Source organism: Podarcis cretensis (genome assembly GCF_951804945.1).
Source record: "Podarcis cretensis genome assembly, chromosome: 7".
NCBI classification, from domain to species: Eukaryota; Metazoa; Chordata; class Lepidosauria; order Squamata; family Lacertidae; genus Podarcis; species Podarcis cretensis.
The window spans coordinates 47983978-48002975 of NC_137176.1; the positions used below are offsets into that span (position 1 = coordinate 47983978).

General features: G+C 41.6%; 1 protein-coding gene across 6 annotated transcripts; it reads left to right on the forward strand.

Moving 5' to 3' along the window:
* The first annotated feature begins 1028 nt into the window (after positions 1 to 1028).
* Positions 1029 to 16800, forward strand: IMPACT (impact RWD domain protein). 6 transcript variants are annotated; one of them, XM_079982759.1, is made up of 11 exons: positions 1029 to 1142; positions 1852 to 1980; positions 3135 to 3187; positions 3657 to 3719; positions 4552 to 4637; positions 6943 to 7074; positions 8062 to 8156; positions 11588 to 11661; positions 11939 to 12029; positions 14470 to 14604; positions 16433 to 16800. In XM_079982759.1, exons 1-11 carry the CDS (start codon positions 1107 to 1109, stop codon positions 16490 to 16492), a joined length of 954 nt encoding a protein of 317 aa, XP_079838885.1. In that variant the 5' UTR covers positions 1029 to 1106; the 3' UTR covers positions 16493 to 16800. The 6 variants fall into 6 exon arrangements, with proteins under 6 accessions (XP_079838885.1, XP_079838887.1, XP_079838884.1 ...); XM_079982761.1 differs by having other exon boundaries at positions 6946 to 7074; XM_079982758.1 differs by lacking the exon at positions 1029 to 1142 and adding an exon at positions 1181 to 1329.
* Positions 16801 to 18998: the final 2198 nt, after the last annotated feature.

Sequence of the window (18998 nt, forward strand, 5' to 3'; positions counted from 1 at the left end):
TGTAGGTTGGAACACATGACTTCTAGGTAGACATCTTTGTGTATTTTTTGAGTGAGCACTTTATTTATGGCCACTACCATGTCTGTTTTGACCCATATTCTATGGCTCCCCTGTAATTGCTTCCAGTAATGTTTTGGGCCACTGCTTGGCTCAGTTTGGCATAGATTTCTGCTTGGGAGTGTTCAACATGCTGTATCGCAGCAGATTTAATGGCAACCATAGATACGATGCTTAGTATAGAAGTGTTCTATACAGAAATGAAGATTTGAATGCACTTATCACTTGTACTTGTCTACTCACATACTGTATAGCATTAGTAAACGCGTTCTTGGCATGGAGACTACATGTGAACAATCCAACAAATGTGGTAAAAGCATTTAAATGTATGTAACAGGGTGCACCTAGAATATGTGCACAGGTGCTCAAGCAGGTAAGGACATTTTCTGTGGTTGTTGCCACATCTGCTTTGCCCCTGGGCCTGAAGCAATATCGTAACTGTACTTTCAAGTTCATAATGATGCAAATTGCAGAGGCCATGTGTACCACTCCCATTCTGATGAATTTATTCATAGTGAGAGTTTCCACACAGTCCTGTCAACGTTGCAAGCTGGCCAATTGTTCCGTGTTCTAGCTTTTCAAAATCGTCAATGCAAGCTACTACCATAAACACCAATAAAAAGCAGATTCTGTTGGATCCAATGGGACTGCGTTCAAGTCTGTGTTTACATTTACTGAACGCCACATCCCTTTTACAGCACCCCCAAATCTATAAACACTTTCTGCTGAATTACAGAACAGCTGTTTACCGCGACTGGGAAGCTGAAAAAGACACCTTATTTTTGCATCTTTTTGGTCTTCATGCGTTTCTCCTGCTGCATATTGCATTTCCCCGTGGCCTTTCAGCCATACCTATTTCCTAAAGGGTGACCCGAGCGCCTCCGACTCTCGGCTCTTAAGAGAGGCCGCAACACGCGTCCTCCAAAATTTTGGAGTTTTTTTGCACCTCGCCTTTACGCACATGCGCTAACCTCTTTCTCCGGGGCATTGATTCTGCGTCCCGGGCGCTGGGCTGATTGGACGCGCGAGCTCCGCCTCCCCGCGCCGTGATGGCGGCGAGTGACCCGGAAACGGCCCAGAGACAAGTGAGCGCGTTGCGGAGCGGGAGGCTGATGGCGGGGCGTCGGGCTCGGCTTCCTGGAGAAGGGGGCAGGTCAGGGAAACGGGGCGTTTGCCTAAGGGGTTTTGCCTGCATGCTAAGGTCGCGATGGGGGCGCACATGTGGCTCCAGATATGGTTGGACTCCATCGCCCTGCAACCCCAACTTGCATGGTTGGCGAGTGATGGGCATAGTAGTCTAGCATCACCTTGAAGTATATTAATATATTCGTCATCCCGTTGGATCTGACCCAATTCCACCGAATTCAGTAGTGGCCGGATAGATGCTGCCAGGATGCCCCTAAGGAAACTTTCCCACCTCCTGGTATGCAGAGGCTTAATGAGACCATAGTTATTAGCTGCTGCTTATAAATCCTTCCTTCGTGCATTTCTCTGATTGCCTCCTAAAGTCCACCTAGATTTGGGCACTGCGAGGCAACGGTGCTGGATGAGATGGGTCTCTGGCCTGATCTAGCAGGCTCTTCATATGTTCCGATTCTGTTATACCTTGCTCCTAAGCAGCCACTGTGTTGGGTAGCCGGCTTGTGCTGACTACTAAAGACTTTGTTTATTCCAACAACTGAATTCTGAATTTGTAATTTTATTTACATTGCATCAAGTTTATTGCACACTACTTAGAAATTATTGTAGTTCAGCAGTATATAAATAAAATATTACTGCATAATTTTCTGTTAGACAGAAGAAATTGAAGCCTTGTCTGCTATATATGGCGATGAATGGTGCACCATTGATGAAGATGCAAAAGTATTCTGCATTCAGATTAGTGATTGCCTGGAAAAGCCAAAGTGGAGACTCTGTCTGCAGGTAGGTTTTCCTGTAACATAACTGGGCGTTGAGTTTGCAACTGGGTGTCTCAGATGGGCATCTTTGAGCCTACTTTTGCTATTGTCAGGAGGTGTAACGTTGTAAATGTACTGTAATGTTTTATTACATTATTCTGAAATGGTTGATTTTGAGAGGTATTGTTTTGTTTTTGTTTTTGTTGTTGTTGTTGTAAGCTGCTTTGAACTTGATTCTTTTGGTGGAAAAGCAGCATGCAGATAAATTGAAGAATGAAGGAATTCTGGGTTGTGGCTTGGCCTCAGATCTTTTGGGTTTAACTTTAGCCTTCATTATGCATTATTCACATATAAGGCATTCATGATTTCAAGCTTAGAGCAGGGCAAGTTCTTCTGCATCAGCTCCACCCTTTGACAACTGAACCATAACTGGTTGTCTGCAAGGGGATCCCTTCAAACACACAGCTGCTTCTGCACTGGGCACCCACACAGTCAGGAACCCTGTAGAATTGGGGGTCCCGATCCTGTGAAGCCTGTAAGCACAAGGTGCTGCTTGTGAGCAGGGGTTCCCTTGCTGGTGACTGCACTCAACATGCAGTCTTTAGAAGTCAGTGCTAGCTTGGCAATGCAGCATTGGGGAATGTGGTGAGGAATGTGACCCCACCCTGTCTTGAAACTGTTGGTGCCCTACTTAAGAATAACTAGGACTATTCTTTAACACACAATTGATTTATAAATGATGCAGTCAGATATAGGGAGACACATCCTACTTTATTAGTCATTGCAGAGTTCTGTAACTTTTAAAAAAGCAAAACTTTCTTTGTAGGTTAGGATTTTTATTTCTCCAAGTATGTTTTAATGTTGGCAAGATAGTTCTGTGGGTTCTGTCCTTTAATGTTTGCATCTGTCTCACGTATAATGCCGAAAAAATGGGAGAAGTAAAATCTGTATATTATGGGAGAGCCATAAGGTACCTAAGATACTGATTCTGTACATGTTTATGCATAAATAAGGCTCACTTTGTGTGCAGGACTGTCATATAAGAATTTATGTACTAGTGTTTCCAGTTATTTAATACCTTAACAATGTTTTGGAACTGTCCTGCGTTTCTCCTCCACCCCGTCCCCAGCTAGATGTGGAATGAAAATTTCTGGCTAATCTACTTTTAAAACTTTTCAGGTGATCCTTCCTCCTGAATATCCAACAACAGCACCACCTATTTATCAAATTAAGTAAGTGATAAGTTAATATTCTTGAAAAAAGCTTCTGTGCCTTTTGTTCCAAACTGTTAGTTTCATAATATGTAACCACTCTGTGTGTGTGATACACAGGCTTGTGTGGAGCAAGTGAGTGTGTGGTGACAATACACACTTCAGCTTTGGAGATTTGACCAACAGGGAATGTAGCCCTCTGGCCAAAATCAGCTAATCATCCTGGTTTAAAGGAACTCAGGAAACTCTAAATTATAGCAACATAAGGGAGAAAGCAAGTGAAAATATGTCTCTTCCTTGTTTTTTATCATCATATTTTGTGATATGTATACTTTCCCAGTATGAAGAAGAAGGTAGGATTGCAACATGATTTGATTTTGCCAAAGCATATAAAAGCATAATTACGATGAGGTGTTTTTAGTATCTTGAAGTAGAAAATGGTTTTAAAATGATGCAAATATTAAACTAGTACGTTCCTTTTTTATTCTAGTGCTCCTTGGCTTTCTGGACAGGAATATGCAGAACTTGCAAATTATCTGGAAGAACTCTATGTGTAAGTTGTACTGTTTGTCGGAATACGAATCATAGAAAGAAGCATGGGAAGCTGGGATCTAGCATAGTATCTGCTTTCTGTGAAAACCATGTTTTCACAAACCAGCGGAGAGTGGGTGCAGCTGTATCTGTAAATCGTATTGAAAGGGCCATGACTTTCGAGTGCCCTGTTGAGGAAGAAGCACAGCTGCTGCCATGCTGCTTTTATTGCAGTTATTTGTATGTTTTCAGATTATATGTGTGCTTGAATTCTGTTAATGCTTAATCATTTTTTCTATGTTTTTAGCTATTCTTGGTTTTATCTGTAAGCCTCCTTGAGTCCTGTCAGAGTAAAAGGCGGGGAATGAATGAATAACAAACAAACAAACAAATGTAATAATAATAAATGTCATGGTTATATTTTTAAAAATCCAAATACTGTCCTGAAATGTTTTATACATAATTCCAGCAGATGGCAGCAATGTTGAAAAAGCAATATGAAGCATAACCTTTTGCTGGAAGCGAAGATTTATGGATCTTATATAAAATAGTCCACTCTGTTTTAGTGAGACAACTGTTACAGCAAAGCTAGGCAAAGGCCGTGTGTTAAGGTGTAACATCACGTGGCACTTACTTCTGAGGAAGCATGCATAGGTTTGCACTTCCTGACTGTTCTCTTCCAAAACCTAAAGAACGAGCCACTCTGTGTCCCTGGAATGAAAGTGGTGTATCATAGGATATTTTTACACAAGAAGGCTCCTAAACCACATCTGAAACATATAGATTTCTTTGATGCTATCCATTAAAAAAGTAATTTTAGAGTAGATTTGTATATGTTGTATCATGCTTTTCAGACAGAATCTTGGTGAAAGCATCCTTTATCTATGGGTGGAGAAGATACGTGAATTTTTGATAGAAAAATCGCAGTCTTCTGATTCAGGTAAGGTGCTAAACAAATGAGTCTGAGCAACGCTCCGGAGCAGGTTTTGGGAACACGTGGGGAAAGGAAGGAGAAGTCCTCTTGCGCACACATAACTCTGCTCACACGGCACTGCATATAACCCATGATGATTACTTTTGATCATTACTATGTAGAAAAACCACAAGTGGGAAGTGAGAAGGCTGTGTTAAAGCCTGTTGGGCACCATGTGACCCAATAACCAGAAGTACATGCAGGGCTTATGATCAGACATGCAGGGCTTATGATCCGTGTAGCTGGATCATGTGAGGCAGCGTCAATAAAGCCAGAGGCAGGCTAAGATGCTTTCAGTTGCTTGAGAAAATGATCAATTCTGCTTTCTATATGCCCCCCCCCCAAGAAAACACAATTTCAAGCAAAGTATTACATCTAGTTCCAATAGATCAGCAGATTATTATTAAAAAGGCACTTTTAGCCACTTCTCAGAGGCTTCAGCATTCCTCCTAAAGTGAGAAACAGCGAGAGTGCTATTAAAGCAGTAATACCAGCTGCGGTTTAGTAAGTGTTTAAAAATATCTGATAGAACTGAAACCAGGAATACAAAAATATTTATGCAATGGAAATAGTACTAATTAACGTTGTATGTGGCTTAAGGTTCTGGAATATTTATTTATTGTTTTTATTTATTTCATCTATCAATTGCTTCCAACAAGACATTGCAAAGCAGTTAAACAATATAGACACAATTTTCAAGCCCAGTGCTGATACAGACAGGGAATAAAAAGGAAGGTCTTCCATAGACACCCAAAAAATAATTGAGATGGAACCTGACTGATTTGTAACAGGAAGGAGTTCTAAAGGGTGGGAGCCACCATACCAAAGTCTTGCTTCTCTGTCAACAGAACAGCAACACAGTTGGAATATACAGGCATGTAGTCTGGCATTTCTGTTATTCCTCCAAATTGCAATTTTATCATCTTGATACAACAAATAAATAAGAGACATTTCAGAATGATAGTTCTTGTTTAGTTTCTTCCTGAAGGGTGTCACGTTTACTGGGGAAATTAATAGGTAGATTACGACACTTAGGATGGGGTCTTTAATGTGATCTGCTGTACTTTTTTTTTTTTTTGGCAACTATTGGTGTGGCTTTGAAAACTGCAGGATTTGCAGCCCACATATTTTTCTGCTATCCTCTGCAAAGCATTCTTGAAGCCAGACGTGCATTTAGCCATGCCTGCATTTGGTTGTTCTCTCTGCCCTCTAGTGGTATAATGTTTTGGTGTCATGTGCTGTACTAAGGAATCAGCATGTGGGTGAAAATGATTGGAGCATCCTGAGAGATATAGTGGACATTCAGCAGAATAAGGGGCGTTATAGTAATCTATGCCAAATAATTTGCCTTGATTTACCACATCTGTAGATTATTGCTGAAATTTCCTAGTGATCATCTGAACTTTGCTTGAGTTTATCTGAAGTGATACGCTTACTATGTTTTTCAAGGCTTTTGAATATGTGAGAGTCACACAGCGGGAATGGGAAATTTAGACATACGAACCATGTTTGCACACATGTTTGTGATCCCTTGAGGTAATTTTTGCAAGTTCAAAATGCACAGAAGTTAGATGGCAAGATCTGTGTAATACTTGCTATGATTTGTTTCTTCTCTAAATCTGCACATGCAAAATTTACCCTTGCATTTCTTTTAAACTCTGAAAAATACGATGTGTGAGTGTCACTTCATGCATTTTCCTTTTTTCTGATATGGGGACACTTGGATGTCAGAAAAATAATGCAACCTGTCTGTAGGTTGTTATGTGACAATTGCACATGTAGGTATTCCTAGTAGTGGGTCCAAAATATTTTATAATACAGTGATATCTCGGGTTACATATGCTTCAGGTTACAGACTCCGCTAACCTAGAAATATTACCCTGGGTTAAGAACTTTGCTTCAGGATGAGAACAGAAATTGTGCTCCGGCAGCGCGGCGGCAGCAGGAGGCCGCATTAGCTAAAGTGGTGCTTCAGGTTAAGAACAGTTTCAGGTTAAGAACGGACCTCCGGAATGAATTAAGTACTTAACCCGAGGTGCCTCTGTACTTTACATGTGGTTCTGACAGTTATAATTAATAATTTGCTCTGCCCTCTGAATGACCAATGCATCCTTTTTATTTATTTTTCAAAGTATGTGTTATATGTGTTTCTTAAGAAGTGCCACTTGCAAATGTAATTGTACCACTAACTTCCCCATAGATGCTACCAATCACTTAAAATAGTTTGAACTGTCAAGAAAGCCTTTTAAAGCAGGTATTGCTTTTATACCAGTAGGACCAGATGTTAAAAAAATTACAGAAGAAACTGATCTGGAGTACGAAGAGAATTTTTCACTGGAGTATCAACCCCTCCGGGAATGTGCAGCTGTAACTCTGAATTTTGATCTGTCAGAAAGCCAAGAAGGTAGAGTAGCTATTGCTGTTTAGTTATGTTTCAACTCTTACTTTTGTGTCTATTAAAAAATATATATATATATGAAATGGCGCTTGTGAAGTGGAGCCAAGCCATGTGAAAGCACTGCTGCAAATCACTTTGCCTTCCTGTGACTTTGTGTTAGGTATCTGCACTGTATCATCTGATCTTTTGATTAAAAAGTGGGTCTGGCAAAATAAAAAGAGGAATTGATGCCTTTGTGAAGGAGGGAACATTTACAAAGGGACTGATTCCCTAAGGCTTGCCTCCAACTTCTGCATGTTAGACATGGGCGTCTGCGCACTACATGCGCAGATCTCTGTGGGAACTGGAACCCTGATCATTCTTTCCTGAACCTTCCCTCCTCAGATATCCACCTCACTCAGCACATGGACATCAGAGGTGGGATCAGAAAATACCATAGCTCTCACACTGCTTTCTATGTGTGGACCCCCTTACCACAATTGTGAAGTGATCAATAGGGAAGTTATTGATGGTACAGTGAATGGCTTAGCAAATGGCATGGTGCAGAAGAGACAGGAGTGTGATCCTAGGTGAGATTATGCTATATGATTAGAAGAGTCAGGCATGGAGATTCCCCCCACTATATCTTGTGCTTTATAAATATTGGTAAGAGATGCATGTGTTGTGTACATGAGCATGAAGTGAGCCTTTGGTTCATGTGCTCTGCTCTGCTCACACACAGCTATTCACTGACTTTCTTCCCAGTTTGAGGCAGCATTTTGTTTGCGGTTTTTAACCCATAGTAAACTTGTAGCAAGCTGTAGAGAAGGAAAGCTTTAAAAGTTGATGGAAGACAAGCAAAGAAATCAGTGTAAAGGATTTAAAAGAGAGGAGTGAAGCTTGTAATTGTAGGAGACGGAGGGAGAGACTAGTTTAGCAGGGCCATTCTGAATTAGTTGGAGAGAAGGTACAGTAGCCCACCTTTGCACAAAACCTAAATTCTTAAATTTGCAGATGAAGAGCTGCCTCCAATTTATCATGGAAACCCAGTTACAGACCGAAGAAGCACTTTCCAGGCACATTTAGCACCTGTTGTGAGCCCCAAACAGGTTAGTAAAATCTGCTTTCTGACAGGCCTTTCAGTCTCCTCCTCTCTAGGTTATAAGTATACATTTGTAAGCATGTATGTATATGTTCTTATTTGCTTAACACAGACACCACAAATACGTTTTCTTCTGCAAAATACAGATCTCTGTCATCCATTCCAGAGGGTTTTATTGGCTTAAATATTGCTATCCAGATTAAAATGAATGGCCTGGGGAATTTAGATTCAGGATCATCTTGAAAGATGCGTGGTAGCCTTTTGGATCCAGGATATTTGTAAAAAAAGAGGTGTGCAGTAATTTGGATTCAAGATAATCAGATAAGAAAAGATGAGTGGTAACCTTTTGAATCAATAGGGTTGTATATCTGGCTTGAAACCGAGCAATGGGTTGCACAGAAATAGAGTCCTACAGGCATTATCTATTGCGTGAAAGCTTTTATTTGAAAAGCATAAGACCAAAGTATCAACAGTGGCCAGCTTTTAAAAAGGTAAAGGGACCCCTGACAGTTAAGTCCAGTTGCGAACGACTATGGGGTTGCAGCGCTCATCTCGCTTTACAGGTTGAGGGAGCCAGTTTTTCTGGGTCATGTGGCCAGCATGACTAAGCTGTTTCTAGCACAACAGAACACTGAAACCAGAGCAGTGCACGGAAATGCCGTTTACCTTCCTGCTGGAGCAGTACCTATTTATCTACTTGCACTTTTTGGCATGCTTTCGAACTGTTGGGTTAGCAGGAGCTGGGACCGAGGAACGGGAGCTCACCCCGTCGCGGGGATTCAAACCGCCAACCTTCTGATCGGCAAGCCCAAGAGGCTCAGTGGTTTAGACCACAGTGCCACCCACGTCCCTTGGCCAGCTTTATGCCTCTTCAAATAAATTACCTGAGGAAAATACATCTGTGAGCAACTGTAGTGGGATTTGGTGCAGTGCAAATGCCTCCTGTTTCCTAGGCTGTTCCCCTCACTGTGGTGACTGAAGTTTCAAGGGACCTGACAGTTATCTAGTCCAGCCCTCTGCAATGCAGGCATCTCAACATGTGGTCCACCATCCAACTTGAAACCCTGCTTAGTTTTGCAAATTTGTCAGAAGTTTCATTTCTTCACCACTAGAGTTTGGAGTATAGCCCACTGGCCTCAGTGGGACATACTCCTGAGTAGATAGTCATAGGAATGCACTATTAATGCACACATACCAGACTGTGCCAGCTCAGTCCCATTTGCGTGGTGGTGGTGGAAACTGTTCTAGAATTGCTGGTTGATTATTAGCACAGTTAGTTATTTACATTGCCCTCCTTTGGTGCATTTTTCCCCTTAGAAAGGGAAATATATGATTTGGGAAACTGTTTTCAAAGCAAAATTCTCTTTGCAGATACTGTGAACTGTGTCTTGAGGTATGCTATATCAGTTTTTTCCTCTCCCCAGCATAGTAAGTGAATTTGCTGTGAAATAATGGGAATACTGCAAAGATAAATATTGGAGATGTATTTTGATAACTCTAGAGAGATGACTTTTTTTCTCTCCTTTTGAATTAAAAGCAATTTGCTTGCCAGGCATGTTTTCTCAAGCTCTCACAGCTTTAATAATGTTTTGCTTAAAGTGGTATTAATTATGCATTGTTTATTAAAACAGTTTTTTCATCACAGGGTTTATCTAGTACAGGGAAACATAAGCCATCTGATAAGAACAGAACAATAGATAACTACGTTTAAGGAGATATGGGGGGAAAGGACAACTAATAAATTACCATCTAATTCTTTATTGAGCTCTTAGGGCCTACAGTGCAGACAAAGATTAAATGTGTAAAAGGGGTATTGGAGGAATCTTGATTATTTCCACAGATTAACACAATAGATTCTGTAACCTATTGGGCAAAAAAAGCAACGCAACGCAGTGTGTGTTGTTGTTGTTTTAATCCACATACTGTTGATCCTGTTGATTTAAGTTTCTGAGTGAGAAAAAAGCTTTACATTTACTATGAGTGACATAGAGCTCAAACAGGAAGATGGTGTGTGGGTCTGGGGTTCCAACCCCCAGAAGCAGCCTTTGATGTCTTGATCTGTAAAGGCCTGTTGATGTTATTTCTACCGCTTCGTATTTCATTTTCTTACACAAAGAGCCCCTTGCGACTTTCTAGATCAGGCAGTGCATCTTCTCTGGCATCTGATCAGTAGTGTTTTGCTTTAATAAGATATCAAGGGCCCCATTTTTCACCTCCTCACATGCCTTGCCAAATGTACAAGACTGGCCCTCTGTACCTGGCTGGCTGCTCACATTTCTAAGCATACAAAACTTTCACCAAGGCCAAGAGCTGCAGGCCGATCTTCCTCCAGCGCTTTCCTTCCACAACAGTTTGCTATATCCTTCACCTTCACCTTCTTCTCTTTACTCCATCCACCCTCTTCATTTAAAATTTTGACAATGGCTTGAATCCCAAGTGCATCTTCCATTCATGGACTCCCTCATTTCCCAATACCACTTTGAAGGACCCCACAGAGCAGAATTGCAGAGCTCTGTGGAGAAAAGAGGGTGTGTGGAGATGGGAAGGTATATTCCATGAGCTCTGCTCTGTCTAGAGAAGGAAATGTAGGATCTCAGCTTATGTTTGCATCATATTTTTCAGCCAGTGCCTTTTAAAATATGCATAGTTATATCATAACTAAGGACATTGGTTATACAGTCCAAGTTCCAGACTCTTTCCTCCAAAGGAAAGGGATAGAAGGTACTACAGACGAACATGGAGGCTGGGCAACGGTAAACAAAATGCTAACCCAAAGAATCAGCCCTTCTGTCGATCTGTAACCTATTCTTTTCTCTCTCCCCCCCCCCATCCCATTCCATGTTCCTTGTAAGCCCCAACAGTCCATGTAGCTGAAGTTGTACTCTGGGGCACCCTTGGTTGTCTTGGAAAGATCTTCATTGCACTCGTGGTCTTTGGAGTTTTGTGGTTAACACATTAACTTCCTTGAGCATCTCTATCTCAGGTGGTACTGGGTGCATTTTTCCATTACATCTATATCTTAAATTAGCCTTTGCCAACCTTGCGTCCACCAGATATTTTGAACTACAATTCCTGTCATTCTATTGGCCATGCTGACTGATAGGCATTGTAGTACAGAATCTTGAGGGCACCAGGTTGGCAAAGGCTGTCTTAAATTTTATGCTTGCAGGCTGTTGTCCTGGGCACATTTGAAAAGACGTATACACCACTGCATCCAGTGGCATTTACTGCCAAGGAAACATGTACTTGCGCAGATGAATAATTTCTTGTACCAGAAGTATGGACGCCAGCCATATTGCAGTCTCCACCACTGTTGCATTTAATTTAATTGAAATGTTTTAGTAGTAACCACAGAGAATGAGCCTTGTTTGCAAAACCTTAAAAGTGAAGCATATAAGCATTTATACGTTGGGAAAAAAGCTTTTTTTTTCTTCATAGGTGAAAAATGTTATTGCTGAGTTGTACAAGAATAAGAAAATAGCCAGTGCTACTCACAATATATACGCATACAGGTGAGTAGCCAATTTTCAGTGGCAATTATTTCAGAGGGATGAACGAGAGAAACATCTCGATTCTTTGATTCTGTTACCTTACATCTTTGATTCTGTTACCTTAATAGCATCAAAACTCTCTCTCACTGTCACACAGTGTAAGTACAGTTGGTTATGATAAGATTTTAAGGCGTTTGAATAAGAGCAATAGTCCCTTAAACAATATTGTTGAGATATGTATTATGTAAGGATGTTTGCTTTGTTACTTGACACTTTTTGTTTCACTTTTTGCTATTAGGATATACTGTGAAGACAAGCAGACTTTCTTACAGGATTGTGAAGATGATGGTGAAACAGCCGCAGGTGGACGTCTTCTCCATCTCATGCAGGTAAAAGGAACCAATTGGTAACTGGAGAATTTTCCCTGCAGTGTTTGGATTGTAGTTCTAAAATAAAATTTATTCTACAAATCTGTATTGAGTGTAGAGATAGATAGATAGATAGATAGATAGATAGATAGATAGATAGATAGATGATAGATAGATAGATGATAGAGAGATTGGAAAGCATTATTTGAGTATTTTTACACATGGGAGCTAAGTGATGGAAATATTATAAAGTAATAAAAACATGCTACCATCCAGGTACTATTTAGTGGAAATTTCAGTTTCTAGGCGTAGAATTACAAGATCCGCAGAAAGATACTAGGGACAGAAACACTGAAAATGGCAGTCTGTGCCTAATTTCCCCTGTTTCCTTTACATTACATTATGATTCAGTGAGATTTCTTGCCCATATGCCACACATCACTGTGTTTCAAAATGTGGTGACATCACATCACATAGAAGCCCAGTTCATACGTCACATCAAACCATAATTAACCATAAACTCTGTACCTGCTGAAAAGTTCTTCATCCTCCTCGTGTGCCAGGCCATAGCAGATTAAAACAGTAGAAGAATCAAGTATGTTTTTTAAAAAAATTAAATCACTAGCTTTCTATTAAAAAAAAGGGAAATAAGTAATTGGCCTCCCCTGTGGTAAAAGGAAATTGATGCAGGGCAATTCTCAGGGAGACTACTCAAGGGGAGATTAGTCACTAATCCCCCCAATGTAATCAATAGATGGCAATAAAATTGCTTGAACCTGTAAATTAGAAGCGCTTCATTTAAAGGCACGGGAGCCCAAAAAGCCTTAATAGTACTCTGTCTCTCAACAGTGAAAAGAGTAGCCATGCAACTGGGATTTATTACAAAAGAAATTGCTATGAATTGTGTGTGAAACAAAGGAGGACCACCTTCTTTGTCTGTGTGCTGTTTCCTTTTACTATAGTAGATCTCCTCCTAAGGGAGATGCAGACAATATGACCTGTTCATGTTTTACAGTTGGAATTTGATGTCTGTGACAGAATTTGGTTTTTGGAAAATCCCAATGTGGTTTTAAAATATCTGGACTTAAAGCATTCAGCAATGACTTCCCAGAGATTTGGTGGTGTTTTCTTTCTTCTATGGGCAGTGACTCAAAAACTGACTTCGTCAGAGAGCACCCTTGGGAAGGACCTACTTGGCTAAATGATGGGAGGAAAGTATTCTCTTCTTTGATGTATTTGTTACCATGGATTCTTTACTGTTTGTATATGTTGGTGAAAACAACAAAACTTTTAAAGAATCTTTGTGGCCATGAATTGGTTTCTCCATGCTGGTCAGCCTTATGACTGTATTTAAAAACTAGATACATGCAATGGGCAGGTGAAAGATTGTGTCCAGCATTCCACGAGTCCGTCATGCTCCAGCCTCATCTAATATCTGATCTCTAAGAGGCTTCAAGTTGCTGTAGTTTCTCTTCCAGCTTGCTCTTGCTGCAGGCGTAGTGTTGCCCGTTTTCAGTCAGGAAGACAAACAGGGCACAGGTCCTACGTACACTGTGAGATAGGGACGCGGGTGGTGCTGTGGGTTAAACCACAGAGCCTAGTACTTGCCGATCAGAAGGTCGGCGGTTTCAATCCTCGTGACGGAGTGAGCTCCTGTTGCTCGGTCCCTGCTCCTGCCAACCTAGCAGTTCGAAAGCACGTCAAAGTAGATAAATAGGTACTGCTCCAGCGGGAAGGTAAACGGTGTTTCCGTGCGCTGCTCTGGTTTGCCAGAAGTGGCTTAGTCATGCTGGCCACATGACCCGGAAGCTGTACGCCGGCTCCCTTGGCCAATAAAGCGAGATGAGCGCCGCAACCCCAGAGTCGGCCACGACTGGACCTAATGGTCAGGGGTCCCTTTACCCTTTACCTTTACACTGTGAGATAGCACACTGGGCATCCTCCTAAAACTCAACTAAATGCCCTCGCAATGCCCCTGTTTACACGTCATGGCCAGAAGAGCTTCACCTGCTCGATTCCCCCCCCCCCCCCGTAGTGATTTTAGCCTTTGCTGAATGGGAGGTCTAGGGTTTGGCAGGTGGCGCTGCTGCCTCCACTCCTGCAGTCTTTTATTTACATTAGCTCTCCTCTTCCTGCTGTGCTTCTTCCCCAATAGCGAGAGTAGTTAACAGTCAGATGCTGAATTTATTAAGTATATGCTGGATATCCCTAAATTGTTGACGTACCAGTGCAGAATTTGAGTTTGTGGACCAATGTCAGCTTTTCTTATTAAAGAATTTTGGGCAAGGGAAGACGGAGTTGGCTTGCACTTTTTTAAAAAGGTAATGTTTATTTCTAGAACTATTCCAGAGCGTGGCATCAACAATGACATGCGCTCATTGTATACAGAAGAGCGCATCCAGGCAGACACAAGTCACACAGCTCATCTTCCAGATGTTAATGGACAAGTGTTTTTATACAGATCCTGGATGTCCGCAATGTTCTGGTGGTGGTGTCCCGCTGGTATGGTGGTATCCTGCTAGGACCAGATCGTTTTAAACACATCAACAATTGTGCCAGGAATATACTTGTGGAACAGAACTACACCAAGTCCCCTGTAAGTCTACCCTAATAGCGATGGCTTCTGTTAACTGGCTGCTGAAATGCCACACACACACAGACACTCTCTAAAATAGCATGTACACGTCACTGAATTTTTCAGTTTACTTGTTGCACGAGAAAACTACTATTTAAAATTTTCCCCAAGTTTAAGAGTAGTTTGGTAGGAAAGCTTTTTCAAGGAATAGGTTGTGTTTTGGTGAATATTATTTATCATGCCCAATCCCCAGACTGACAATTTTCTCCTTCACCTCCACACAAGTTCAGTGTGGGACTGGCTCTGAGAAGGAAACAATGGAATAAAGTCAGAGGTGCATGCCTGTGGGTAGCTGAAGGCCACTTTTCGGTCTTGCTTCCTTTTCTGCTCAGTGGCGTAGCGTGGGGGGTGCAGGGGGGACCGGCCGCACCAGGCGCAACATCTGGGGGGGCGCGCTCGCCGCCTCCGGAGTCGCCGAAGAGCTTCGGGCGCAGGCTGTAGCAGAGCCCCATGTCTCGTGGAACTGACGAGCTGTGCGCGCGTCCGGGCTGAAGGCGTCCAGCAGGCAGCGGCTCTCAGCGCTTGCCGCGGTCCCCGCGCGTCAGGGCCGCGGAGGGCGCGCCAGGCAGCCCCTCCTCACAGCCCCGCCGCCGCCGCTGCTGCAGCAGCGGCTGGGCCATGTTGCATTTTCCTCGCCTCTCTGCCCTCCTCCTCCGGGCAAGCGGCGTCGTTTGGGCGGCAGCGCCAGCGGCAACTCGCCTCAGATCACCTGACACGGACCCACCACTGCCGCCGTGGCTACCTTACCGTAAATACCCCAGCCCAGGCAGCAGCAAGAAGAAGCTGGCAGCGGCGGCAGGTTAGGGGTTAGGGGGCGCAAATTACTTGCCTTGCCCCGGGTGCTGACAACCCACGCTACGCCGCTGTTTCTGCTTGATGTGTTTGGTGCATGATTTCTGTGGCAAAAGGAAAGATCAGGAGTTGGCAGATGAACACTGAAGACAGAGAGGGAAAGATCAAGTGGCAGCATGAAGCATGGCAAAGCTAAGACATGTAATAAGAGGAGATTAGGTGGGCAGTGGTGGAGAGATGGAGAATTTTAAAGGTAAAGGCTATAGAAAGTGACAGAGGGTCTTGAATTTTTAGGAGACTAATTTCTACCCTGTGTTGAAGGTAATTCTGTAAACAGGGTATAAAACCTGTAAAAACTTCATGTTCATCAGAAATCAACTGTCTTTTGTACCAGTTGCTAAGTTTTTTGGAATGCATCCAATACTTAAAATCTTTCAGAGCCCTAAAACGCCACCTGCTCTGAAAAAAAACATGTGGTGTTTTATTATTCATTGGGTTATACAATAGTATTATTGATCTTGGTCATATAAAGCATAATAGTCTAAACATTACTCTTTTAAAAATTATATTAATCAGAAACAACACCAGTGTGCCATGGAAAGTACAGTGTAATTTATTTACGATATGTTGTTAATGTAGTGCCTGTTTTCTGTGCAGAAAGCCCCACAGGTGGCAAGAAAGAGCTCCAGTTGTATTGTCTGTCACTCATACCTAGGAAAAAACAGTTGAAATGGAATCTGTTCTGTAACATCTCCAATGGTTATGAATGGTTAGCATCATTTTGCAGGCAACTTTCTTCATTCAGAAATAATCTTAATGATACAAGTATAAAGCTTTTCAGAATCCGTTCAGTGAATCAGGAAAATATAAAACTAAACAGAGTATTAATTGTAGATCATTAACCTTGAAAGTATCCTACCAGTGCAGAAAAGCACAGCGGCTTATGCAGAGTAAGAAATAAGTTGTGCTCATTTTGATTTTTTTTCCTCCTCTCTAGGAAAATTTATCTAAGCAGGGGAAGAACAAAAGAATAAGGAAGGACAAGAAGAAAATGTAACATTAATTCAGTTTGCAAAATTGCATAGCCATTTTATCTTTCCCTGTATGTATGCAGTTAAAACGCCAGTCACTCAGATAGTGAAAGGATTTTTTGTAATTCTAAATGTTTTATCTCGAAGACATGGAAATATTTTGGAGTAAAAAGAAATATTTTATAGTAACAGAACTCAGTGGCAACCCCAGAAAATGTTTTCAGTTTGTTCAATGCCTCAGCTGCTCAGAAACCAAGGCCTTAAACAAATGAGATTTCTTCTGTATTCAGTTACTTAATTTGTTAACAACAATTAAATGTGGAAATTCAGTGTTTCCCTGTCTTATCTTTCACTTCTGGGGGAGGGTTTCTGTTAACATATGGAAGGAAGAATTCATTGCATCAAGTAGGAATCTTAAACACCTTTGAAAAATGAAGCTTCAGCCTACTGTCAAGTTCTGGTTTGTACTGTATTTTCAGTTCCCAGTTTTTCTTACTGGCAAATTTCTATGCTATAGTCCGGCCATCAAACTAGCTCTTATAAGTGAGGTTCACCTGAAGTAATACATAACTCTTCTTCTTCTTCTTTGGCGATCACTCGTAGCCGAGTAAGATTGTCTTCCATAAATACGGTTTTAACAATGAGTCCGTAAGTGACTGTGGAGGCCAATTCTGGATCCACACATCCTTCCACTGTGGGGACATTGGAACAATGATATGTAAAAGTGCTTAATGCTAGCTGAATTATATGTTTTAATTGATTTGCAATCTTGGGGATTTAAAAAAAAATCACATTTGAACAGCTTGCTCACTACTGTGATGATTGTAAGTGTATTTCATATTGAAATAGAACTGTGAGGCAATTTTAATGCTTATTATAGTTTCTTCATAAAAGATTGAACTCGCTTCTTGTGGATTGTAGGTCTGCAAGTGGAAATTGCTGTTTGGTTGTCTATACACCTGAGACGCTAAGTTGATAGTATAGGACGTCAAGTTCATGTGCTTGGCAAACTCTTTTACTCTGAATTTATTAGTCTTATTTGTTTTTTTCAATTTGCGATCCAGTTCTGTAAAATGTCATGGGCACAGTTGTATTGAATGGATTAGATTAGGTTTTTATTTATGGCATCTTTACCAAAATCAAAGAAAAGCGAACTTGATATCCATCAACTACAAAAGTATAAAATCGCTTCTGACAGTAGCTCCATTATAAAAATGCATTAAAAGTTCTTGGATTTTTATTATTATTTTTACTCTTGACACTGAATGAAATAAACCTGCTCTCATAGTTCTTTGCAAAAGCTTTTTTTGTGGTTGACTATTGACAGAGTCAATACTTGTTAGAATTGAAGAATTGAGGAAACACGTAGTACCTACAAAATGGGTTATGAAACAGTTCAGTTCTGGAATTATAATACTTCTATAAATTGGAAGTATTGTCCTAGCTGCCAACATCACCTATTGCTCCTGATTGCTATTAAGGAAACAGCCCTTGTCATCAGTAAGCAGTCTTGTCTGTAGTGTGGGATCTTGGTTTGGTGCTCTGCAAGTGGTTGGGTATGGTCAGAGAAGCAGTTTATAGTAGGAATGTAGCTAGCAGGAAAGACGAGTAGGATATGGGGTTTGCAAAAGCGAGCCTTGGCATTGGGGAGAAGGGTGAGGGCTTCTAAAAGGCTCTTTGCTTGCTTTGGAGAGCTGAAACCGAAACCCTATTACTCAGAGAAGTAGGAATGTTTAACTATATAGTAATACCTTGGTTGTCAAACTTAATACGTTTCGGGAGTCCATTCAACTCCGGGAACCATTCAAAAACCAAGGCACAGCTTCTGATTGGCTGCAGGAGCTTCCTGCACTCAATTGGAAGCTGTGGAAGCTGCATTGGATGTTTGGCTTCCAAAAGATGTTCGCAAACTGGAGCACTTGCTTCTGGGTTTGCGGCGTTCGAGAGCCAATTTGTTTGGGAGCCAAGCCGTTCGACAACCAAGGTACCACTCTATCTTAGTTAATGCACTGCACTTATGCAGCCATTTTCTGCATCTCACCAGCATCTTCCCACATGCACAGAGCAGCCATAGACACGTGTCGGTGCTGTATGTATATATAGCTCCTTCACATGCCTCACCAGGCTTTCCAAATGTGGGATTTGCTATCAGAGAGATAGTGTTCAACCTGTTCTGTAAAGGGTTGCACTGCCCCAAAGGATCTATTTTGCAGTCTGGGGCTACTTCTAAATCCTGCTTTGTCACTGTTGGCCCAGGTAGTGACTTTTATCGTCTTTGGCTGTTGTTCCAGCTATGGCACCCCCTAGGCAGTGACAGCCTACTCACAGTTAGCGATGCTCTGGTAAAACTTAGCATTGACTGCTATGTACTGCTATGACTGCTATGCACTGTATGTAGGGCTGCCTTTGAAGACTGCTTGGAAACTGCAGAGTAGAAACTCAATAATAGACTTAGCAGGGTTGCACATGTTGCTCTCTAGGAATCTGATGCAGGATTTGTAAATTTGCTGCCTGCTGTAGGTGTCTGCTTAT